The sequence below is a fragment of the Parasteatoda tepidariorum genome, chromosome 2, assembly GCF_982258835.1.
Source record: "Parasteatoda tepidariorum strain Cologne lab strain chromosome 2, Ptep-v5.0, whole genome shotgun sequence".
Classification (NCBI taxonomy): Eukaryota; Metazoa; Arthropoda; class Arachnida; order Araneae; family Theridiidae; genus Parasteatoda; species Parasteatoda tepidariorum.
Window position 1 is genome coordinate 88,678,167 of NC_141756.1, and position 22,719 is coordinate 88,700,885.

At 29.4% G+C, this 22,719-nt stretch overlaps 1 protein-coding gene across 1 annotated transcript in view; it reads right to left on the reverse strand.

Moving 5' to 3' along the window:
• Nucleotides 1–4,348: 4,348 nt before the first annotated feature.
• Nucleotides 4,349–22,719, reverse strand: part of LOC107442844 (transcription factor LBX2) — a 106,331-nt gene continuing 87,960 nt past the window's right edge. Inside the window, exon 2 of the mRNA XM_016056503.4 lies at nt 4,349–6,772. Coding sequence (XP_015911989.1) covers nt 6,408–6,772 — 365 coding nt within the window. The 3' untranslated portion in view covers nt 4,349–6,407. The remainder of the gene's footprint in view (nt 6,773–22,719) is intronic.

Sequence of the window (22,719 nt, forward strand, 5' to 3'; positions counted from 1 at the left end):
ATACATTCATTCCTCCACAGATCGTAGTTTTGACATGAACCAAATGACCATCAATCTCCAATTCAGTACTCCCAGATATATTGTTTAGTTATGGGAACTTGGAGGAGTTTGTAACCCAGACAGATTTAACTGGCATCAGTCACCATTTAATACACTGGGTTTCTTTGAGTTTGCCGGATTCAAACTCTCGTTCTCACGAATACGATTCTAGCGTCCTACCAACCAGGCTGTCTCGGTCACAACATCACGATTAAATTTGCATAAGAACCCATGTCCAGAAATCTCATCATACGGGCAGGCTTCCATCGCATGAACTGTTTCTTTGTTTGCTTCTAAATAGGCCATAATTGAGAAGCGCCCCTGGCTCCGTACGGCGAAATTTCAGTGCATGGGTTCGTATGCAATTTTAATCCAGATTATGTGCCTCAACTTCCCTACAAGTTTTTCTCAACATTTACCATGATCCATCTACCATTGAGGATATTACACGTCAGCACTGTGGTCGGTGCAAACCGGGTGCGGGATTTGTATCGACCAGTCATTGCTGGGATTCGAACCCGGGTCACCTCATTGGAAGGCGAATGGTCTATCCCCTAAGCCATCGCGATTCTATTTACAATTATTCACATTTTAAGAAGTCCTTAAAAAAATTCTCAAAAATAGGAAACAAAATTAAGAATATAACATGTATTTTAGTAAACTACTCTTCACCCCTATCTGCAATATTTTCCAATGAATAAATCTAGTACACACTCTTTGGGTTCGTTAATGGTTTTCGTTTAGTTTGGTTTTGTAATTTTAAGCTAATAAAAAGATATAAAAAAAAACTTTAGCTTTTTCATCTTAATATTGAAATTACTTTTTGGAAATCTTTGAGGACCATACCAACACTACATGTTACAGATCTAACATGTTATCCGATAGAACCCTATAACCTACATTCTTAGAAATTTCTCGGAAAAAATGTTTATACAATAACACTTTATTTAATTGTTATTTTATTATAGCAAAACGGTCAAATAACCGTAAATAAGATGGTATTTAAACTGTTAACTGTGAGAAATATCGTATATTAACTGCTTTCACCTAATACGGTCAAACAACCAGAATTTTATCGCACTAACAAAGCGTACCGTATCAAACCACTTAGTTCCTTACAACTGCGTACATAGTATATCCATTATCCTACATAGGCTTGGGAATTCTGAGCCATGTTTGAAAACTGATAAAAATTCTCAATTTCAAAATTTTTCTTAAAATTTAATTTTATCTTTTTCCCAAAAAGATTAACATAAACGCGTCTTGCGTTTCAATGGGAAATTTAACTTTTTTTGAAATGGTGGTGCTTTATGTTTCAAATCCGGTACATTTTGAATAGCAATTTTTTTAATTTTTTCCCCTAAAGTTTAACATTATTCACTTTAAAATTGCTGTTTCATAAGTTAAAAATATCAAAAATTATAAGTTAAAAGTATCAAAAATTATTTATCAAAAATTACTGTTTTTTAATTTATAGTCTTTTATGTCAACTATTCTATGCAGTCTAGACTATTTAAATCTAATATTTCAAAAAGAAAAATTTAAGTTGAATTTTAAAAAATAATATTGATTGAATTAAAAAATATTTGAATTTAATTTAAAATACTAAAAGTAAATCTTTTCAATGCATTTGGAGGAAATTTTGAATTTAAAACAAGAATTTTTTTCCTCATAGATTAAAGAAATAGTTTTTAAAATATAAAAATTCACGCATAAATAAGACAAAATTCCATTTAGTGAATATTTTCATGATTTTATTTACAGAAGTTTTTATATTATATATGTATATATTTACAACTAACCATACCAATATGACACATTGTAGATAAATTTGGAACTTTTTACATTTTATCACTACGATTTTCAGACAGTTTTTTTATCGTTTACATATGCAGAAAATTAAAATATTATAAATATACTTATTTAAAAACATTGTTTGATAAGAAGAAAAGGAATTTATTTTGCATTTCAAATACAATAATGTAATAATATTCATAACAAAATAATTGTTGGAAAATAACAAACAAACACCATTCGAAAATTACAAACTTTTAATTATTACTTCGAAGATATAGTATTAGAAATACTAAATTTTCTTAATTTTATTATTACAAACATACGTTACTGTTTTTGAAATATTAGCATTGCAGTATTACAATTCATGCATCCTATATAATTAAAAAAAGTTTTATTATTTTGAAGTCATAAGTGCTTTAATTCATCTTTAGTTTGATTGTGGTTATAAAAAATTAAGTTTTTAACACCTAATTAACATAAACTAACACTCTTTGCTTGCTCTATAACAAGAAGTGATTCCTTATGCTAATTAGTATTAATTTTATATGTTGTTTATCTAAACAAAAAGTTTTTTTAAACAGTAAACTTTTGACATCAACAATTGTTTTCAAAAACAAATGATTGAAACATTTTTGTTATTTTTTAAGTTTATCATATTACCATTAAACAAATTATAGACTTCTAAAAACAAAACTGCTGAACATTTCATTCATTTTCAACAATTTGAACTTTTTCAGTTTTTTTATGAATTTACATAGTACTTGAAGAAAATTTAACACATCAAAACTAAAGAATATTATGATCATAAATGTTAAAACACAGCAAATTTAAGAATCTTGAAGAATATAATTAATTTTTTAAGTAAAATATATACAATTATGTTACTCAAGCTATAAAAACCAATTTAGTTTTATACCAGAACTTAAAAAAAGAAATACCACTTTCAGAACTTTAAAATTGGCTGTATCTCATTGTCCAAAGAAAAAAATGCCGAGTTATTCATAATCTTACAATGAATAATTCAAATAATAAATAGCAATTTAAACAAAATCATCTGACTTATTTTATAGTAATCAAAAGAAGTATCTTTTGTTTGTACTGGTCATAACATTGCTAAAAAGAAAGTAATTAACACAAATAAACAAGTTCGTTTCAATATCAAAATGTCACAAGTAGCATTATATCTCGTATTCCATAATACTGTGCGCAGAGAAAAAAAAATTTTTTTAAATTATCGCACTGCATGGTAATAACATTTCTAATAAAATAACCATAATTATAAGTAGTAGAGCAAAAATATACGGTATTTAAACTGTTTATTTGGTAATTTTTTAATACATACGGCAGCAGTTTGCCGGAAATTCTGGTTTTCAAAATTTTTGCTTTTATTACCACACATTTAGTAAAAAATACCAAACTGAAAAGTAAATGAATCTTACTAATAATCGAATAAATGGAACTTCTTGAACTTTATTGCACAATATCAATACTATGATCCAACTATTAAGAGCAGAAATAAGTTCAAATTAATACCTTATAAGAATTGACGCAAATTTGCACCATATTGTAATTTGAAATATTGACGCTACAGTTCAGTAAGATACTGATTACTCTCAAGTTGTCAATTTTGTTACATTGTTTATTTAATTTGCTAAAAATATTGTTTGCATGTTTTTTTTATGTCAAATACAAATATAGTCTTCTAATCAAATACAGCAAATTATTCTACATTTATCAATGAATTATTTATTTACAGTTTATGCCTAGTTAGCAAAGCGAAGGCGTTTGTACAATGCAAAGTTTCTTACGCATTAAAACATCTCGATTATTTTCATGGTGTTGCTGAATTTCATATTAAATTATTTTTCATAAATAAATAAACTGTCTGCAAACGACGAGATCTGTAGTATACCATACCATCTTGATTATATACAAAAAGTTCAAATGTAAATGTATCTAAACTGCTAGATTTCTTCCCAAATTTTCTTTCTCAACAGTATACAAATAAATGTAATAAATATTACGTGATATTTCAGCATTTATATTGTTTTTTTTTTTAAATAACAAAAAAAAATCATCAGTTTGTTTAGCATCTGATTTATACGAAAATGTTAAATTTGTTTTAGACTTTTCTTAAAATTTTTATTGCATTTGTTACACTTACCTGTTTTCAAGATATTATTAAAGTCATTGTAATAATGTATTATTCTAATGTTTAAGTAAAAATAAACTCTAGATTTACAATTTCTAGAAAATACTGTGTATCTAGAGAATTCCAGAATTATTAAGGTCATGAAACTAGAATTCTCTAAGAAAAAAATGTGAATTATTTTTCAAGAATTTTAGCGTGTGTCGGTTTCGTGTAGAGCAAAACTAACGATCACCTTAGGCCACAGGTTGACTAAATGAAACAAGTGGCGACAAAAAAAATTTTAGCTAATCACCACTTTTTTTTGTAAAAAATATACCCGTGAGCATATTTATACATTTAGTTAATATGGAAGTATTATAATTTTTTTTATAATATTTGAAAAATTACTTTATTTTATGCTTTCTTAAAATTCTTTAGTTTTCGAAATGAACCTTGTAATAGTTACCATTCATTGAGAATGGTTGAGTTGAGTCGAATGTAGGGTTTAATTGCAAAGGGTCCAAAAAAGGACATGCTGGGCCATTCAGAATAGCTTCCAAAAAAGTCCTTGCATTACCAATGCCAACATTTTTTGTAATCATTTAAAATTTTCAATTTTTTAAAAACTGGTCGAGTGTCTTAAAAACTGGCCACTGCTAAAAATGCAACTACTGGACACTGGCTAACAGTAAAATTTCCTAATTTTGCCCTATATTGCTGCGTGTGTAGTACTTTCACTTAAAGAATCTTCAACTAATTATTTCATTTAAAAATGACACGTTACTGTCGGTCATATCCAAATGAAGATAGGGTATGCATTATGGTTAATATGAATAAATTTAAACAATATAAATAAAGATAAACAATGGGAATAAAGCACAAATAATGGCACAATAGTAGACTGTACTATAGTTCACGTCACCGTACGTTTTGAAGTACATGTAGCACATGCACAGACATACACTACAAAACATACATACGATGACGTGAAGGGACCTGGAACTGCTAATATGTTCGCTGGAGATATTAAGAAGATTTTTTTAAAAAATCTCTATGAACCTATGATTTACTTCAAAAGAATAATATTTGTTTTGGAATGTATTAAAACAGAAAGTAATTTGAAACTTCTATGGGCATCAGCTGTCTGCGTACTATAAACAAGCAATGTCATTCGTTCCGAGATAGAGAACAGATTATTTGGAGTACATTGCTTTTGTCTTCAAATAAATATAACTGAAGCGTTCTCTGTTTAACATTAAGAATGACAATTATTCATGCACTGTTAGAAATTTTAGAGCTTATTGAACCAAAATATCAGTCAAAATTGCTGCAACCTTGAAATAATGGGAAGTTGAACCATATTATCGTAATTCTTATGTTTGATATTATGGTTCAATTTGACAGAAAAAGCGTCTCAATGTGACATGCAATAAAGGTTGCAGCTAATTTGGACCGTATTGCATTTTAAACCACCAATATCATGGTTCCACACTGAACCAAATTTTCAAAGAATGAAGTGTCAAACAGCTTTTACTGATGACCAACGAGCAGTATCCTTCAATTATTTTTAATCTATGAATCTCATGCTGCTCTGTTAGAGTTTCTATTCTAAAATAATAGTAAAATAACAGGCAGCAGTTTGTCCCTCCAATTTACCATAAATGAATGAACATTTTTTACCTTTGCGGTTTTGAAACTATTTACGACTAATATGGTTAAAAACCATGAATGCATAACTAAACTGTTTTTTAACTGTTTTACAACTAGCAAAGTTTCAAAATCGCAAAAAATAAACTTAATTGGACACTGGGGATAAGCTTTTTGTTAGGTAATGGGGATTGGAGTCAGGTTGGGGTTTATGAAAAGGAAATATTGTGATATCAACTCTGGGACCCGTTCTATTCGGTCATAAGATTAGCCCTGTGGGCTTTAATGTGTACCCAAGCTGCAAGGAGCTAAGTGACTTCATTAGGTGGGCCTATTAGGTAAAAGCAGTTAATAAGCGGGTTTTCTTACAGTTAACCGGTTGAATATCATCTTATTTATCGTTATTTGACTGTTTTTTTTTAATATAGTAAAAAAACAATTAAACAAATTGTGATTTTATCAATTTGCCTGAAGAATTTCTAGCAGTGTATGTTGTATCGAATTCAAGCTACACATACATCAAAAAATCACATTACAGAAAACTTTAATATGTAATTTTAAGTATTTTAGCTGAGTCTTTGGTCTAAAACGTTCTCAGTCATTACAAAATAAAATTAGGAACTGAAATAATACAATGATGGAACATAAATCAATGCTACCTCCACGAAACGTATACTGTTGAGGAATTTATTCTTGGGAAGTATGCATATTTGGTACAGATGCTTATTAGGTATCTAAGCGTGCATTTGGAGTTAATGCACGTTATGTCCACTGGTTGTCCAATAACTTATTATCATGGCATCATAGTACAAAGTATTTTACCGTCTTTGGATTTCTTTAGAAGCCTTAGGTCGTGAATGTTCTCTATTATGTGTTTAGATGATCCAGTCACCTTTGCGTGTTCGACGTCTTTTTTCAGTTCCTCCATGTCCCGTTTCAACTTCGCTCGTCGATTCTGGAACCATGTAATGACCTGAGCGTTGGTCAGACCAAGAGATTGCGCGATCTCGTCCCTATCTGCTGGTGATAGGTATTTTTGGTATAGGAACCGCTTCTCCAGTTCGAAGATCTGGTGGTTGGTGAAGGCGGTGCGAGATTTTCGTTTCTTCTTTGGTTGCTGACGATTGTTGAACATACTCAGGTGGTCTCTGGAGGAGTCTGTAAAAGAAAGAAAAAGTATTTAGAATAAGATTGAAAAATTAACCCAGTTTGCTTAAAATACGATTGCTATAATTTAGTTAATTTAGTGAATTAACTAAATTATTAAACTAATTCGATAGTTTAGTGAATTAACTAAATTATTAAACTAATTCGATAATTTAGTGAATTAACTCAATTATTAAAATAGTTTGATAAATTAGAGAGTTAACAAAATAATTAAATTATTTCGATTAATTCAGTGAATTAACTTTATCCACTAAATAATCGAATTAGTTTAATATTAATTCACTAAATTATCGAATTAATTTAATTTAGTTAATTCACTAATTTATAGAACTATTTTAATAATTTAGGTAATTCACTAAATTATCGAATTAGTTTAATATTTAAAACTTAATTATTAAATTAATTTGATAATTTAGTGAAATAATTATTGAATTAGTTAATTTAGTCAATTGACGAAACTGATAGATTAATTAGTCTATTTAGTGATTTACAAAGTAAAATTTTTAATGTAAAATTTGTTTAAAAATGTGAACATTTTAAACTCAAAATTTATAAAGTAATGTGAAAATTCTAAAGGGAAAATAGCATTTATTAACGCAATTTCTGGAAAATATTATTAAATTACTCAACTTAATAATATCTTGGAAAAAAGTTAATAACGACAGTTTTTAGTTTTTAAGATAAGTTTTTTAATGATAGATTTTTTATTTTTTTTTATCCAAAAGGACTCACGTTATTTTATTTTATTTTATTTTAGTTTATTTAATTTTATTTTTGCTAATATCAAATAAAGATAAATTGATTTAACGTTTAGACAGCAGACAGATAACCGCTATGACACGCTTGTTATTTATTCACTAAGAAAACAAATGTGGTCAAAACTACCAGAATATGGTAAAATGGCTCTGTTTTGGCTCATGAGTGAGTTAGTGAGTTGGCTCGTGAATGAATCAATGAGTTCCAATTTTTTGAAGAGAATTTTAATTTTCCAATTAGAGGAGTTTATTTATTAGTTAATGGAAGTCTTTATAGTACTCACTCATCCTCCAAAAAATTATTTTGACGCATTTTTTTCTGTAGTTAGGTTTCCTGTTGCTGTAAGTTTTGTTGCTGTTTTCGTAAAATGTTAACAGATTTGAAATGTGACCCATTTTTATCTTTACAAACAACTAATGCATATGAGAGTTACGAACAAAATATTTGAATTATTCTTATTCTTAGTGTCTTCTTAGAACAAACACAGCTGCTTACAAATGTCATTAGGAGATTATATCAAAGATACAAAGAAAAAAATCAAAATTAAATTTTGCTCTGAATACCTCGTAAAAAGTTTCAAGTATTTAAGAAGTAGCGCATTCAAGAAAAATATTTTTTCCCTATCAAAACTTTTTGGTTTACTTTGGAGTTCAAAACATAGTTTTTTAGAGAAAAAGATAAGCAGCTTCTGTTGAACAGCTGATCAGTAAAAGAACAAAAAAGAGGGCTGAAAATATCTGTTACCCTCATTTACACCCAAATGAGAATACAAAGAAACGTTTGTAACAGCACTTTGAGTTATTTTTAAATGAAACTTTGAAATGACAGTTTTTCCGAGTGTTTACTCTTACTTTAAATTGGATAAACGTTCAAATTCGAAGTCTCACGAGCTCTTTTTTAATTTATTTTTGAAGAATGAGCCACTGAAGACATCTGATTATCATCAGAAATAATTTCGTAACTAATCCAGTTTAGATGTAGTAATATTAATATAATTTAGTTAAAACGTGTGGTATCGAATGTCCTGTGGGCAATCTTTAAAATTCAGATAGATCATCGTTGCATAAAATAACCATTGTTGCATCTATCTTGCGATTTGCACTTTATATTGATGGACTTCAATTTACGTTTAACCAGATACATTTTACGAACCATTCGATTAGTATATTTAATTTAGTTTTTAATACCCAGTAAACTGATATAGTTAAGTGATTTACTGTTATCAAATTCAAGTTAAGAGTAAGTGAAATATAGCTATGTAACTTTGGTTTGTCAATTAAACTCAAATATTTTAATGTTGTTATTAAAAAAAAATTTTAAATTAGTATCGTAAATTCAAATTTTAAAGAACTAATGATTTGCGTTAATGAGCATGATATTAGTGTCGTTGGCCTTACCAATCAAACTTTCTACTCTGAAAAGAAAAAGATCATAGCTAGCGGAATATGGTAAAATTTACTGTGTTTCCGGTAACATGGTTTTTGGTAACATGGTTTTTGGACGGTAATTTTTACTGGACAGCTTTGGTAATGATTATATTTTTGGTATTATTTGGTTATGATTTTGGTAATGAATGTGATAAAATATAGTAGTTTTATCATGTTTGCTTAGCTTAGAGCATGGCATAAAAATCATTCAATTAAATGTATTTTATAATTTACTAAATTATTTGTACTTTTACCGAAATGTGTGGTGAATGTGTTTTGAAAAATATGTGTATGAAAAATAGAATTTTCGTTAAATCATTACCATATGAACTGAAAAATTATCAAATAAATTGTATAAATACTTTGCATTTTGGTTTTATTACGATATTACGATAATAGTGTGCGTGTTTTTTTTATTATCAAAAATGTCATGACCATAGTGTACGGTAATTTTACCAGATTATTCTTCTCCCCGTACTTTACTACCCCACGTTTCTATTTTCAAAATTTTTATTGCTAAACTTCAATAAAAAAATATTAAGTTAGGTTCTGGAAGTTTCTTAGCAGATTGAACTGCATTTAAATTTTACAATTTTGAAAAAAAAAATTGAGTGACGCTATTATGCGTGCGAAGATATTACTTTCATTGACATTCAATCAAACTTTTTAAATACACATACGTTTCAAAACACTCATTAAGTACCAACAAAAACTATAGTTTAACTTCCTTAATAGACAGCCTTTTTATCAGTTTTTACCATGAAAATTATGACTCCAATCACGTATCGACTTGTTTTCTCATTTTATGATCCAACTTTCGGAACTTTCAACTTAAAATATTTTTTTAAAAAAACATTTAGTTAGTGTTGTGAAGTAGTTAGTGTTGCCTACAATTTAACATAAGTAAAAGTCTGCAAATGTGCTAAGACTAATGATTCATTCAAATGCTCTTGCCATGTCTAAAGGCATTACTTTTGTTTTTCCATCGAACTTTCCAAATGCATATGCAATTCAAAAGTCTCTTTTAGTACCTACAAAAACTGCGTTTCCTCCTTCTTAATAGACAGCATTTTTATCAATTTTACCATGAAATTATGACTCCGATTGTTTGTCGTCTTGTTGTATCAGTTTATAATCCGAAATTTGAATCATACATCTATAAATTTTAAAGAAAGTCTTAGTTACTTTCTTGAAGCTCTCTTGCAAATGTTGCTTAAGTAAAATTCGACAAATGTGCTAATACACATACCAGTCAAAGCACTCATTTCGTATCGACAAAAACTACAGTTAATCTTTCTCAACTGACAGCCTTTTTATCAATCCCTACGATGAAAATGATCACTCCGATTATTTGTCGTCATATTTTATCATTTTATAACCCTTCTTTCAAAACTTGTAACTTTAAATTTTTTAAAAAAAGTCGTAGTAGTTCTTAGTAGAAAAAGTCTTTATGATGTTTTCTTGCAAATTTCGCCTAAGTAAATGTGCTAAGATTAATGATTCATGTGAATGATTTCGCAGTATCCGAAGGAATTACTTTAGTCAACCTTTCATCTAACATGCAATTCAAAGCACTTATTCCAAATGCACATGCAATTCAAAGCACTTATTAAGTACCAATAAAAAACTTGTTTAACTTTCTCAATAGACAGCCTTTTTAACTAAGGAATGACGACTAAGGAAATGATGACTCCGATTATTTGTCGTCATATTTTATCATTTTATAACCCAACTTTCGAAATTTGTAACTTTAAATTTTAAAAAAAAAGTTTTAGTTGGTTTTGTGAAGTTCTCTGGCAAATTTTGCCTAAGTAACTGTACTAAGACTAATGATTCATGCGAATGCTGTATCCGAAGGCATTACTTAAGTTGACCTTCCATCGAACTTTCCAAATGCACATGCAATTCAAAACACTTATTAAGTACCAACAAAAAACTTGTTTAACTTTCTCAATAGACAGCCTTTTTATCAATCTCTACTAGGGAAATGATGACTCCGATTATTTGTCGTTCTGTTTCATCATTCTCAAATCCATCATCGGCAGATTCTGCCAGCTGCAAAAGCTGGTAATAACAGGGGCTGGCTCAACAGGACTTTTGTTGTCCATATTAAACAGAACGACAAGACTTAAGAGCGGATGACGATTCTTTTTCCAAATCTCTCTTATTGTGTTGATCTTCAAACCGTTTGTTCATAATTAGAGGTGTATAAGTCGTGCGCTTCAAGCTTTAATGGCTCAAAAGTCACCCGCAGCACTTTTAGGTGTCAAAATAATGGTGGTTGTTGCAGCCCCATCACTTTGCTGACTATAATCAGCGGTTTTGATTGAAGTTTGATCTTTTTTTTTTTCTTTCTCTCTTCCTTTTTAGATTATAATTCCTACGTTTATTATGAGAGACTTTCTATGGAACTTTCTTTTGGTGGGGCTTTATATTTTTGCTATACTAGACGTTAATTTTGTGGTTTCTAATGATATAAAAGGTGGAGTGTCTTTAGATAAAACCAGGAACTTCCTGGAGAGGTGGAGAATTCTAAAGTAGGAGTTAATCTGTGAAATTGTTTCTTATGTGGCTTTCAGATGAGCAGAATAGGCTATCCCTCTATTGTATTTGTCTGTAAATAATCATAAGCAATAGGTTGTGTATCATATCACCTTTAAATTTGTGCCCATTTTGAACAATGAGTAAAATAGTTCATATTAATGAAAAATAACTTTTTTGAAGTAAGTTTTATAGGTTGAGGAATATTTCATATTTTATTTTTTAATATATCTGCGTTTCGAAAATAATTCGAAATTCCGATAAATCCAAAAGAGCTTTAATTTCAAAAAGCAGAAAAAAATGTAAAGTATTGCACATGCTCTAAAAAATAAATAAATCTTACAAATCTATTGAGTTTTAATAAAAATGCTTTCACGAGTTTTTTGCAAGTTTTATATAAAAGGGATTTAATACTTATGAAAACATTTTAAGTAAAAATAAGTATGATGCAAAATTTAAAAAAAATATTTTTTCTCAGTCACATAGAAAAAAGTTCTGATAAAGTCACCGTACTATATGGCAAAGGAATTTCTGATTTAAAGAAAAAAAATAAAAATCTAATTCTATTTTACTAACTATTCATTTGGTAATTTTTCCTCTTATATGGTAAAGGTTTACCGGAAATTCCGGTTTTGAAAATTATAGTTTTTATTACCACACATTTACTAACAAATACAAAACTGAAAAGTAAATTAAACTGAATAAATGGTTTTTGTGCCATCCCATAAGGTATCACGGTAAAATAGCCAAATTTTGATCACAGTTACTAAATTTTGATACATTATAATAAACAATATTTTATTGTTAGTTTCACCAAAATCACTACCAAAGAGCTTCAATAAAAATTACAGTGCTTTTTGGTGTTTCCATAGAGTCAGAAACGATACACTATACACGATACAAATTCTGGTAGTTTTGACCATACTCTTTTTCACAATGAAAAAAAAATTTTTTTTTTTTGCATGAGAAGCTGTTTTTGGCTAATTAAACGCAAAAACTGACCCTTAATTTATTATTATTTTTTTATCCATAGAGTATCGGTGACGAAATTATTAAAAACTTAATTCTAAGAAGCATGCATAACAACTTTCCTTGAAATAATTTGTTTTTAATACGCATAACTTTTTTTGAAAGTTAACATAATAGTTTTAATTTAAGATTTATACTGAGAAAACAATAAAAAAAACTTTTAAAAAATTGCAATAGGAATTTATTAAATAAAAAATTTTACTGCGTAGTATTTTAATGTTTATCGGAAAATCAGTTTATTTCTATAAAAAAAAAAGTTCTTTTTACAGTTTTAATCATGATAATTTTAAAAATATGCAGAAAAGGGTACACAGTTATTTAAAAAACATATATTTCCCATAAAACTTGTGAAATTGCTTATGAAAAAATGAATAAATAAAAATTTTAACATAATACTTCATTGTTTTTTCTTTGAATTGTTTGACATCAATCAGAATTTTTTTCATAAATTATTTATGTTTTTGTGTTACAAACACAACAAAGGAAATGAAACTATAGATTTTATTCCATTTTAACCATTAAAAATTTTATTTATAGTATAATTTCCCAATATATTTTTCTAAAAAGGATAGTAAACATTCATTATATCTTTTTAAAATACGCAACTACTGTATAATGAAGGGTTATATGATGATATTCTTACTTAAATGAAAAGTTTGCTTCACTACCTACTTACCATTTACCTACTAACACTTTTTTTAAATTATTACAACGATAAAAGCTAATGGGTTCTTGTAATCATATTTTTATCTGTTTATTACTTTTTTGTGCATCTCTTTTCCTTTCTTTTTCGCATTTAGTTTTAAATATTTTAAAGATTTTTTTTCATTTGATGTCATCAAATTTTTAATTTCTGAACACTTATTTTATTTTTCGTCTTTTCATTTCAATTCCAAAAATTATTCACTGAAAAAATATTAAAATATTTTCCATTATAATAATGCTTTTAATAATTAAAGTTAATGTTCAATTTGCGCAGTTCAATAATAAGTTATTACAATATTTATCATAATTCATTAACTTTTATGTCTATAAATCTGCAAAGGATACAAAAAGCCTTATATGCTAAGCAAAGAACCGTAGATTTCAACTAAAAAGAGTCAAGAGTTTAGAAAGGGATGATATTTATACTTAATTTAACAAAACCATACGGGCAAAATCCTTAGATCTTGATACTCTTAATTTGTTTTTTAAAAAAAGTTTCACAAGGTTTGAATCATTCGTTTACATTAATTATTACCGCAACTTCTAATCTGATGTAATAGTATCAAATTATCCATATTAAACATTAAATTAGTGTGCATGATTTTTTTTAAAAATTTTTATGCTATTTTCAGCTGGTAAAATTTTTAAAATGCTTTCATAAAAAAGCATATTTCGATGATTTTTCGCTGATTGCTGAGTTAACCCACTTGGCTAGAACCAATTATTAATTAACAATATTTTATTTCAAGTTTCCATTTAATTCCAAACTTCATTTACAAATCAAAAATTTTAAACATACGTTCTTTTAAATACAAACCAGTTCTAATATTCAACAATTTAAAGTTAAAAGTGTCGTAAAACCGCAACGAAAATATTGTTAGAAGATTTTGTTTGCATAATTTATAACCTTTTCTAAAAAAGCGATTAATTTAATGATGAAAATGTGATGATATAATTGACAAAACTTTCACTTTATGTGTCAAACTTTAAGCGATCAGCGATCACTAAATATGTAAACATGTATTTTTTTTTATTACTATCGGACGAAAACAATACTCCAACATATTTTTCATGCATTTACCATAAATGCATTCAATATACTTCTTTCAATTTCATTTTGTCATTTACCCCACAACACATTATTTTTAATGCAGCAATTACTATAACACAATAATGTTAAAATTTGAAACTATTTCCTTTCATTGGTGACTTTTTGCAATATAACGAAAGTAAAATGAAATGACAGTTTTATTGTGTTTGATGGATTAGACTGTCATGTTGTCAACAATCGTATAGATCAAATTAGATTTGCATTGTATAGAGAAAATGTAAAAATTAATTGAACCTCATTCTATTTCTGCACATTTCTATTTCCTTGAATGCTCGAAATATGAAACGAACTGCAATTGATTTTCAAAAGAAAAGCCTTTAATAAAACTGTTCCAACTACGACATGGAGGGAAAATGGAGTATTGACAACTAACAATTTTTTGCTTTTAAGTAATACATCAAATTATTTCAAATATATTTCTTAGTTTTTTTTTATATGGAAGCATTTAATTGATACTTAAACTATAATAAAATATTTTCGCAAAATACATGTAGATGAATTTTACTAAAAGATTCTACTAATATTCTGAAAGATTGTACTCATTGTTACTGAAATTGAAACGCATTACTTGCTGAAAGATCGTACAAAGGAAAAGCCTTTAATAAAACTGTTCCAACTACGACATGGATGGAAAATGGAGTATTGACAACAAATCAATTTTTGCTTTAAAGTAATACATCAAATTATTTCAAATATATTTCTTAGTTTCTTTTATATGGAAGCATTTAATTGATACTTAAAATATAATAAAATAATTTCACAAAATACATGTAGATGAATTTTACTAAAAGATTCTACGAATATTCTGAAAGATTGTACTCATTGTTACTGAAATTGAAACGCATTAATTGCTGAAAGATCGTACAAAGGAAAAGCCTTTAATAAAACTGTTCCAACTACGACATGGATGGAAAATGGAGTATTGACAACAAATCAATTTTTGCTTTAAAGTAATACATCAAATTATTTCAAATATATTTCTTAGTTTCTTTTATATGGAAGCATTTAATTGATACTTAAAATATAATAAAATAATTTCACAAAATACATGTAGATGAATTTTACTAAAAGATTCTACGAATATTCTGAAAGATTGTACTCATTGTTACTGAAATTGAAACGCATTACTTGCTGAAAGATCGTACAAAGGAAAAGCCTTTAATAAAACTGTTCCAACTACGACATGGATGGAAAATGGAGTATTGACAACAAATCAATTTTTGCTTTAAAGTAATACATCAAATTATTTCAAATATATTTCTTAGTTTCTTTTATATGGAAGCATTTAATTGATACTTAAAATATAATAAAATAATTTCACAAAATACATGTAGATGAATTTTACTAAAAGATTCTACGAATATTCTGAAAGATTGTACTCATTGTTACTGAAATTGAAACGCATTACTTGCTGAAAGATCGTACAAAGGAAAAGCCTTTAATAAAACTGTTCCAACTACGACATGGATGGAAAATGGAGTATTGACAACAAATCAATTTTTGCTTTAAAGTAATACATCAAATTATTTCAAATATATTTCTTAGTTTCTTTTATATGGAAGCATTTAATTGATACTTAAAATATAATAAAATAATTTCACAAAATACATGTAGATGAATTTTACTAAAAGATTCTACTAATATTCTGAAAGATTGTACTCATTGTTACTGAAATTGAAACGCATTAATTGCTGAAAGATCGTACAAAGGAAAAGCCTTTAATAAAACTGTTCCAACTACGACATGGATGGAAAATGGAGTATTGACAACAAATCAATTTTTGCTTTAAAGTAATACATCAAATTATTTCAAATATATTTCTTAGTTTCTTTTATATGGAAGCATTTAATTGATACTTAAAATATAATAAAATAATTTCACAAAATACATGTAGATGAATTTTACTAAAAGATTCTACGAATATTCTGAAAGATTGTACTCATTGTTACTGAAATTGAAACGCATTACTTGCTGAAAGATCGTACAAAGGAAAAGCCTTTAATAAAACTGTTCCAACTACGACATGGATGGAAAATGGAGTATTGACAACAAATCAATTTTTGCTTTAAAGTAATACATCAAATTATTTCAAATATATTTCTTAGTTTCTTTTATATGGAAGCATTTAATTGATACTTAAAATATAATAAAATAATTTCACAAAATACATGTAGATGAATTTTACTAAAAGATTCTACGAATATTCTGAAAGATTGTACTCATTGTTACTGAAATTGAAACGCATTACTTGCTGAAAGATCGTACAAAGGAAAAGCCTTTAATAAAACTGTTCCAACTACGACATGGATGGAAAATGGAGTATTGACAACAAATCAATTTTTGCTTTAAAGTAATACATCAAATTATTTCAAATATATTTCTTAGTTTCTTTTATATGGAAGCATTTAATTGATACTTAAAATATAATAAAATAATTTCACAAAATACATGTAGATGAATTTTACTAAAAGATTCTACTAATATTCTGAAAGATTGTACTCATTGTTACTGAAATTGAAACGCATTAATTGCTGAAAGATCGTACAAAGGAAAAGCCTTTAATAAAACTGTTCCAACTACGACATGGATGGAAAATGGAGTATTGACAACAAATCAATTTTTGCTTTAAAGTAATACATCAAATTATTTCAAATATATTTCTTAGTTTCTTTTATATGGAAGCATTTAATTGATACTTAAAATATAATAAAATAATTTCACAAAATACATGTAGATGAATTTTACTAAAAGATTCTACGAATATTCTGAAAGATTGTGCTCATTGTTGCTGAAATAGAAACGCATTAATTGCTGAAAGATCGTACAAAGGAAAAGCCTTTAATAAAACTGTTCCAACTACGACATGGATGGAAAATGGAGTATTGACAACTAACCATATTTTTGCTTTTAATAATACATCAAATTTTTTCAAGTATATTTTTTAGTTTGTTTTATATCAAAGTCTTGCTTGATACTTAAAATATGACAATAAAAAAATTTCACAAAATACATGTAGGTGAATTTTACTGGAAGATTCTACGAAAAAACCTGATGCGATTAAAATTGCTCAGCGATTAATACTATTGTTGCGGCAAACACTAACTCCAATTAGTTTGCGCCACCAAAAGTATTCAAAATATGTAGGTTACTCTGAGTATGGCAAGAGAAAAAAGAGAGAACTGGAAATATCGTTGAATTGGCTTTTTGAAATATCTTTGGAACGCTGTGTTTTGTTTTGTTTTTTGTTGTTTTTTATTTAAAAATAAATGTTTTGTTTTGCCTGTTTTTAAACGTTATCAATCAATAGACAAGATGCCTCTCACAAACACAGTCAATCCGGTTAGGAACGATATTTCTGGCGCCCCCGGGTGGGCGGCCTTGTCTTAAGGATTGGTAAGAAAGGTAGGCGAAGATTTATTAATTTCCATTTTGAAGATTAAATATTTGACAATTTGAATACTTTTGAAGATTTGAAATATATATATATTTATTTGAATATTTGATACCAGAACGGTAATTTATATGTGCTTAGAATCGATAGTTTTAGAAACTAAGAATTTGATATTAAGATAGTAAAAATGGAAATAATAAAAAGAAATAAAACCGCTCAAAGAGCTTCATTTACTAAGGCCTACAAGAAACTAGAAAATTTATTAATTGGCGATAGTGTGACGTATGACGAAATTGAAACGGATCTTTGTTTATTTAAACAGAAGGTAGACATTTTGGAAATAACACATAATAGTTATTTAGATAGTTTGCAAGATGAAAAAGAATTCGAAACTGAATATAATTCCGTTGAAGAATACAGAGAAAAAGCTTTGAGAATTCAATTAAAAGCTAAACGTTCCTTAGATAATTTGAAAAAGAACTCGTGTGAAAACGAAATTGTTACTTCCGAAAACAACGGCGAATTACCGAACACTAAATCTCCGAAAGCTTTATGTCAACGGCTCCCCGAAGTTGAATTATATAAATTCGGCGGAGATTTGAAAGATTGGTTAACGTTTTGGAACCAATTTAAAAATATTCATGAAAATGTTAATTTAACGAAAGCTGATAAATTTCATTATTTAATTCAGTCGACGAAGCTGAAATCGGAAGCTAGGGAAATTGTGGAATCTTTTCCTGTAACAGATGAAAATTATCCTTCAGCTGTTGAAAGTTTAACCGAAAGGTATGGCCGAAAAGATCTATTGATAGATTTTTATGTTAGAGAACTCCTGAAACTCGTATTAAATAATGCGAATAAGAATAAGAATGATTCTTTAAGCTGTTTATACAATAAACTGTCAACTCAATTGAGAGCATTAAACTCACTAGGAGTTACATCTGAGATGTGTGGTGTAATTTTGTATCCCCTTGTTGAAAGTTCATTACCATTAAATGTGTTACGCTCATTTGAACGCCAAAGAAAAAATTTAGAAAGCGAACAAAAACTATCCAGTCTTGATGCGATAATTTATTTTTTGAAAAACGAAGTACAAGCGGAAGAAAAAATAAAATTGAGTAGAACTGAAATATTTCATCCCCCCTTCGAACGAAGGAACTTGACACCACCGGCGAATCTGGATTTGAGAGATCGGAAATCGTCTGCGGCTGAATTAATTAGTCATAATTCAAACGATGATATCCTTTGTTTATTTTGTTTTAAAAACCACGAGACTCGTTTTTGCAAGAAAGCGTTTTATATGCCTTCAGAAGAAAAACAGTCTGTTATTAGAAGGAAGGGTTTATGTAAAATTTGTTTATTGAAGGGGCACCTGGCTTTTTCTTGTAAATCAAACATTAAATGTTCTATTTGCACAAGAAAACATTTAAAATTTATGTGTCCTGACTTAGAATGTAATCGATCGGATGAAAGAAAACAAGATAATAATGAAAGCGAAGAAAAAGAGACTGGCACCTTACATTCGCGCGTGCATGCAACTAAAGAAGTATTTTTACAGACTCTTGTAGTAATTATTAAGGGAAATAAAGCGCAGCGTAAAGCTAGAATTATTTTAGATACGGGTTCTCAAAAGTCTTATATTATGAAATCTACTGCAGAAGAGTTAGGTTTTGATTTTGAAAGGGAAGAAGAATTTTCGACCTCATTATTTGGGGGAAAGAAAACAGAAATTCAACGGCACAAATGTTATAAAATATATCTCGATAGCCTTGATGGTAAATATAGTTGTAATTTAGATGCATTGGATCAGGAAATAATTTGTAATAATGTTTCTAGCATTAGACAAGGGCCGTGGATTCGAGAATTGAGACAAAAAAGGATATTTATAACTGATTGTAGGAATTCAGGACCTATTGAAGTTCTTTTAGGGGCTGATGTTGTTGGTAAACTATTTACGGGTAAACAAGAACAATTAAAATCTGGATTAGTCGCCATCGACACTAAATTAGGATGGACATTAATAGGGAAGGTTCCTCAGTTTGAAAACCATGATAATTTAAATATGACGGTTGTAAATATGCTTTCTCAAGAATTACCTGTTTCATTTTTATGGGATTTAGAATTACTTGGTATTAGAGACCCTGTGGAACAAAACACTAGAGAAGATACACAGAGGGCAGTTATGATTCATTTTCGAGACACAGTTTATCAAAATTCAGATGGAAGATACGAAGTAAGCTTACCATGGAAAAAGGATCATGCTTTATTACCGAATAATTATGGGTTGTCTCTTAAAAGATTAAAATCTACTAACAAGAAATTAGAAAAAACGGGATATGAAAAGAAATACCAGCAAGTTTTTGATGAATGGATAGAAGAAGAAGTTATTGAGAAAGTTCCACAAGAAGAATTGTCAATTAAAGGTACACATTACCTCCCACATCGCCCAATTATTAAGGAAAAGTCAACGACAACTTCTTTGAAAATCAGACCCGTCTTTGACGCTTCAGCCAAGAATCCGAACTTCCCATCACTAAATGATTGTTTAGAGACTGGAATAAATTTTATTGAGACAATACCATCCATTTTGGCTCGATTTCGATTGTATGAAATTGGTGTTATTTCTGACATTAGAAGAGCATTTCTGCAAATCTCTCTAAATGAAAGAGATAGGAATTATTTACGATTTCTTTTGATTGATGAACAAAATGAACTGAAGACTTATAGACATCGCCGAGTTGTTTTCGGTCTAACCAGTAGTCCTTTCTTATTGATGGCTGTCATTCATCATCATCTGTCCAAACAGACATTCAAGATACAATATTCTGAAGAACAGTTGGAAAAACTCCGAAACAGTTTTTATGTAGACAATTGCGTAACGAGTGTACAAGATTTAACTGAATTAGAAACTTTTATAAAGTCAGCTACAGAAATTATGAAAGAAGGTCAATTTGACCTAAGAAGTTGGGAAAGCAACCAATTATTAGATTGCCCGTCTGCAGCTACTGAAGCGCGAGTCTTAGGCTACGTATGGGATAAAAACTTAGACTCGTTAAAAATTGATTCTGACTCACTGAAGCTGGAAGAATTCGAAAAATTAACTAAGAGAAAAATTTTGTCCCTGATAAGCCGAATCTTTGATCCGATTGGATTTCTTGCTCCAGCTTTAATAAGACCTAAGCTTTTACTTCAAGCAACCTGGAAGACTAAAGATCATTGGGATTCGGAAGTTAATGAAGAAATAAAGAAAAAATTCAATTCATGGTTCAAAGACTTACATTACTTAAATGATATTAAGATCCCAAGATGGTTGGGAGTTACTGCCTTATCTAAACTCAGCTTCCATACATTTGTTGATGCAAGCAAAACAGCTTATTCAGCTTGTATATTCCTAAGAAGTGAATCCCCTGATGGCTCTGTAAATGTCCAGCTACTCCAAGCTAAGTCAAGAATAACTCCACTGAAAAAAATAACGATCCCTCGTCTTGAATTGATGGGAGCAACTATTGGAGCTAGACTGTTCAATTCTATGGACTCTGCTTTAAAACTCGAAAAAGGAAACATTGACACCTACTTTTGGACAGATTCGTCGACTGTGTTAACTTGGATTAAGAGGAAAGAACAGTGGTCAGTGTTCGTGAACAATCGAATATCTGAAATAAATAGACTGACATCACCTGAGAATTGGTATCATGTACCAGGAAGCCAGAACCCGGCCGATCTTCTCTCGAGAGGATGTGGAGCTAAACAACTTCTGAAGTCCAAGTGGTGGCTAGGGCTTGCCTGGCTGAAGAATTCTAAGGATGATTGGCCGATGACAGTAGCTAATGTTAATGAAGAGGAAGTTGAAAAGGAAAAACGAAAGACTGTTGTTTCGGCCATCAATGTAGACTCGGAATCCATTGCAACTACTTTAGCATCCAGAATTTCGAAGTTTTCTAAGATAATCAGAGTTGTAGCATGGTTGTTACGCTTCCAACCAAAAGCTAAAGATTTAAGAAATAATGTTGATTTAACGCAAGAAGAAATAAGAAATGCACAAAAGACTCTTCTGCGGTCAGTACAAAAAGAGTGCTTCAATGACGAAGAAGGTAAAAAATCTTTGAAAAACTTTCAAGTGTTTTCAGATCATGAGGAGATACTTCGATTAAAGTCTAGACTTTTGAATGAAGATGAAACCCCTGAATTCATTGCGCCTTTGATTCTTCCGTCAAAGCATCTTGTTGTCACCCGACTTATTGAACAAGAACACCTGTTGAATAAACATGCAGGAACGTCCATTCTTCTAACAATCCTGAGAGAGAGATTTTGGATTATAAAAGGTAGAAGAACTGTTCGCTCCGTTATTAGAGGATGTGTCACCTGCAAGAGACAAAAGGTTAAAAATCTTGAAGTACCATTTCCACCTCTGCCTCCTGATCGAACTAGATTATCGGCTGTATTCGAAGTGTCCGGTGTCGATCTGGCCGGACCTTTGATGACCAAGACTAATGAGAAGGTTTGGATCGTCCTTTTCTCCTGTGCTGTATATAGAACTGTTCACTTAGAGCTGATACCTTCTCTTAGCACAAACGCTTTTGTTCAAGCATTACGGCGTTTTATTGCTAGAAGAGGTAGAGTAGCTACACTATACTCAGACAATGGTACCAATTTCACTGGCCTCAACGCCTCCTTAAAGCGCCTTGATTGGAACAAAATCATGAAAGAATTTGAAGTTTCCCAAATCCAATGGAAATTCAATCCACCATCCGCCCCATGGTGGGGAGGATTCTGGGAAAGATTAATCGGAATTCTCAAAGATCTCTTAAGAAAAAACTTGGGACGGTCATCTCTGACTCATGAAGAACTCTCAACTCTTGTTTGTGAATGTGAGTCGATCATGAACAATAGACCTTTGACTTATGTGTCGGAAGAACCAGATTTGAGAGCTTTAACACCATCTTCATTCCTTCAAGACCTCCCTACTAACGACGTAGCC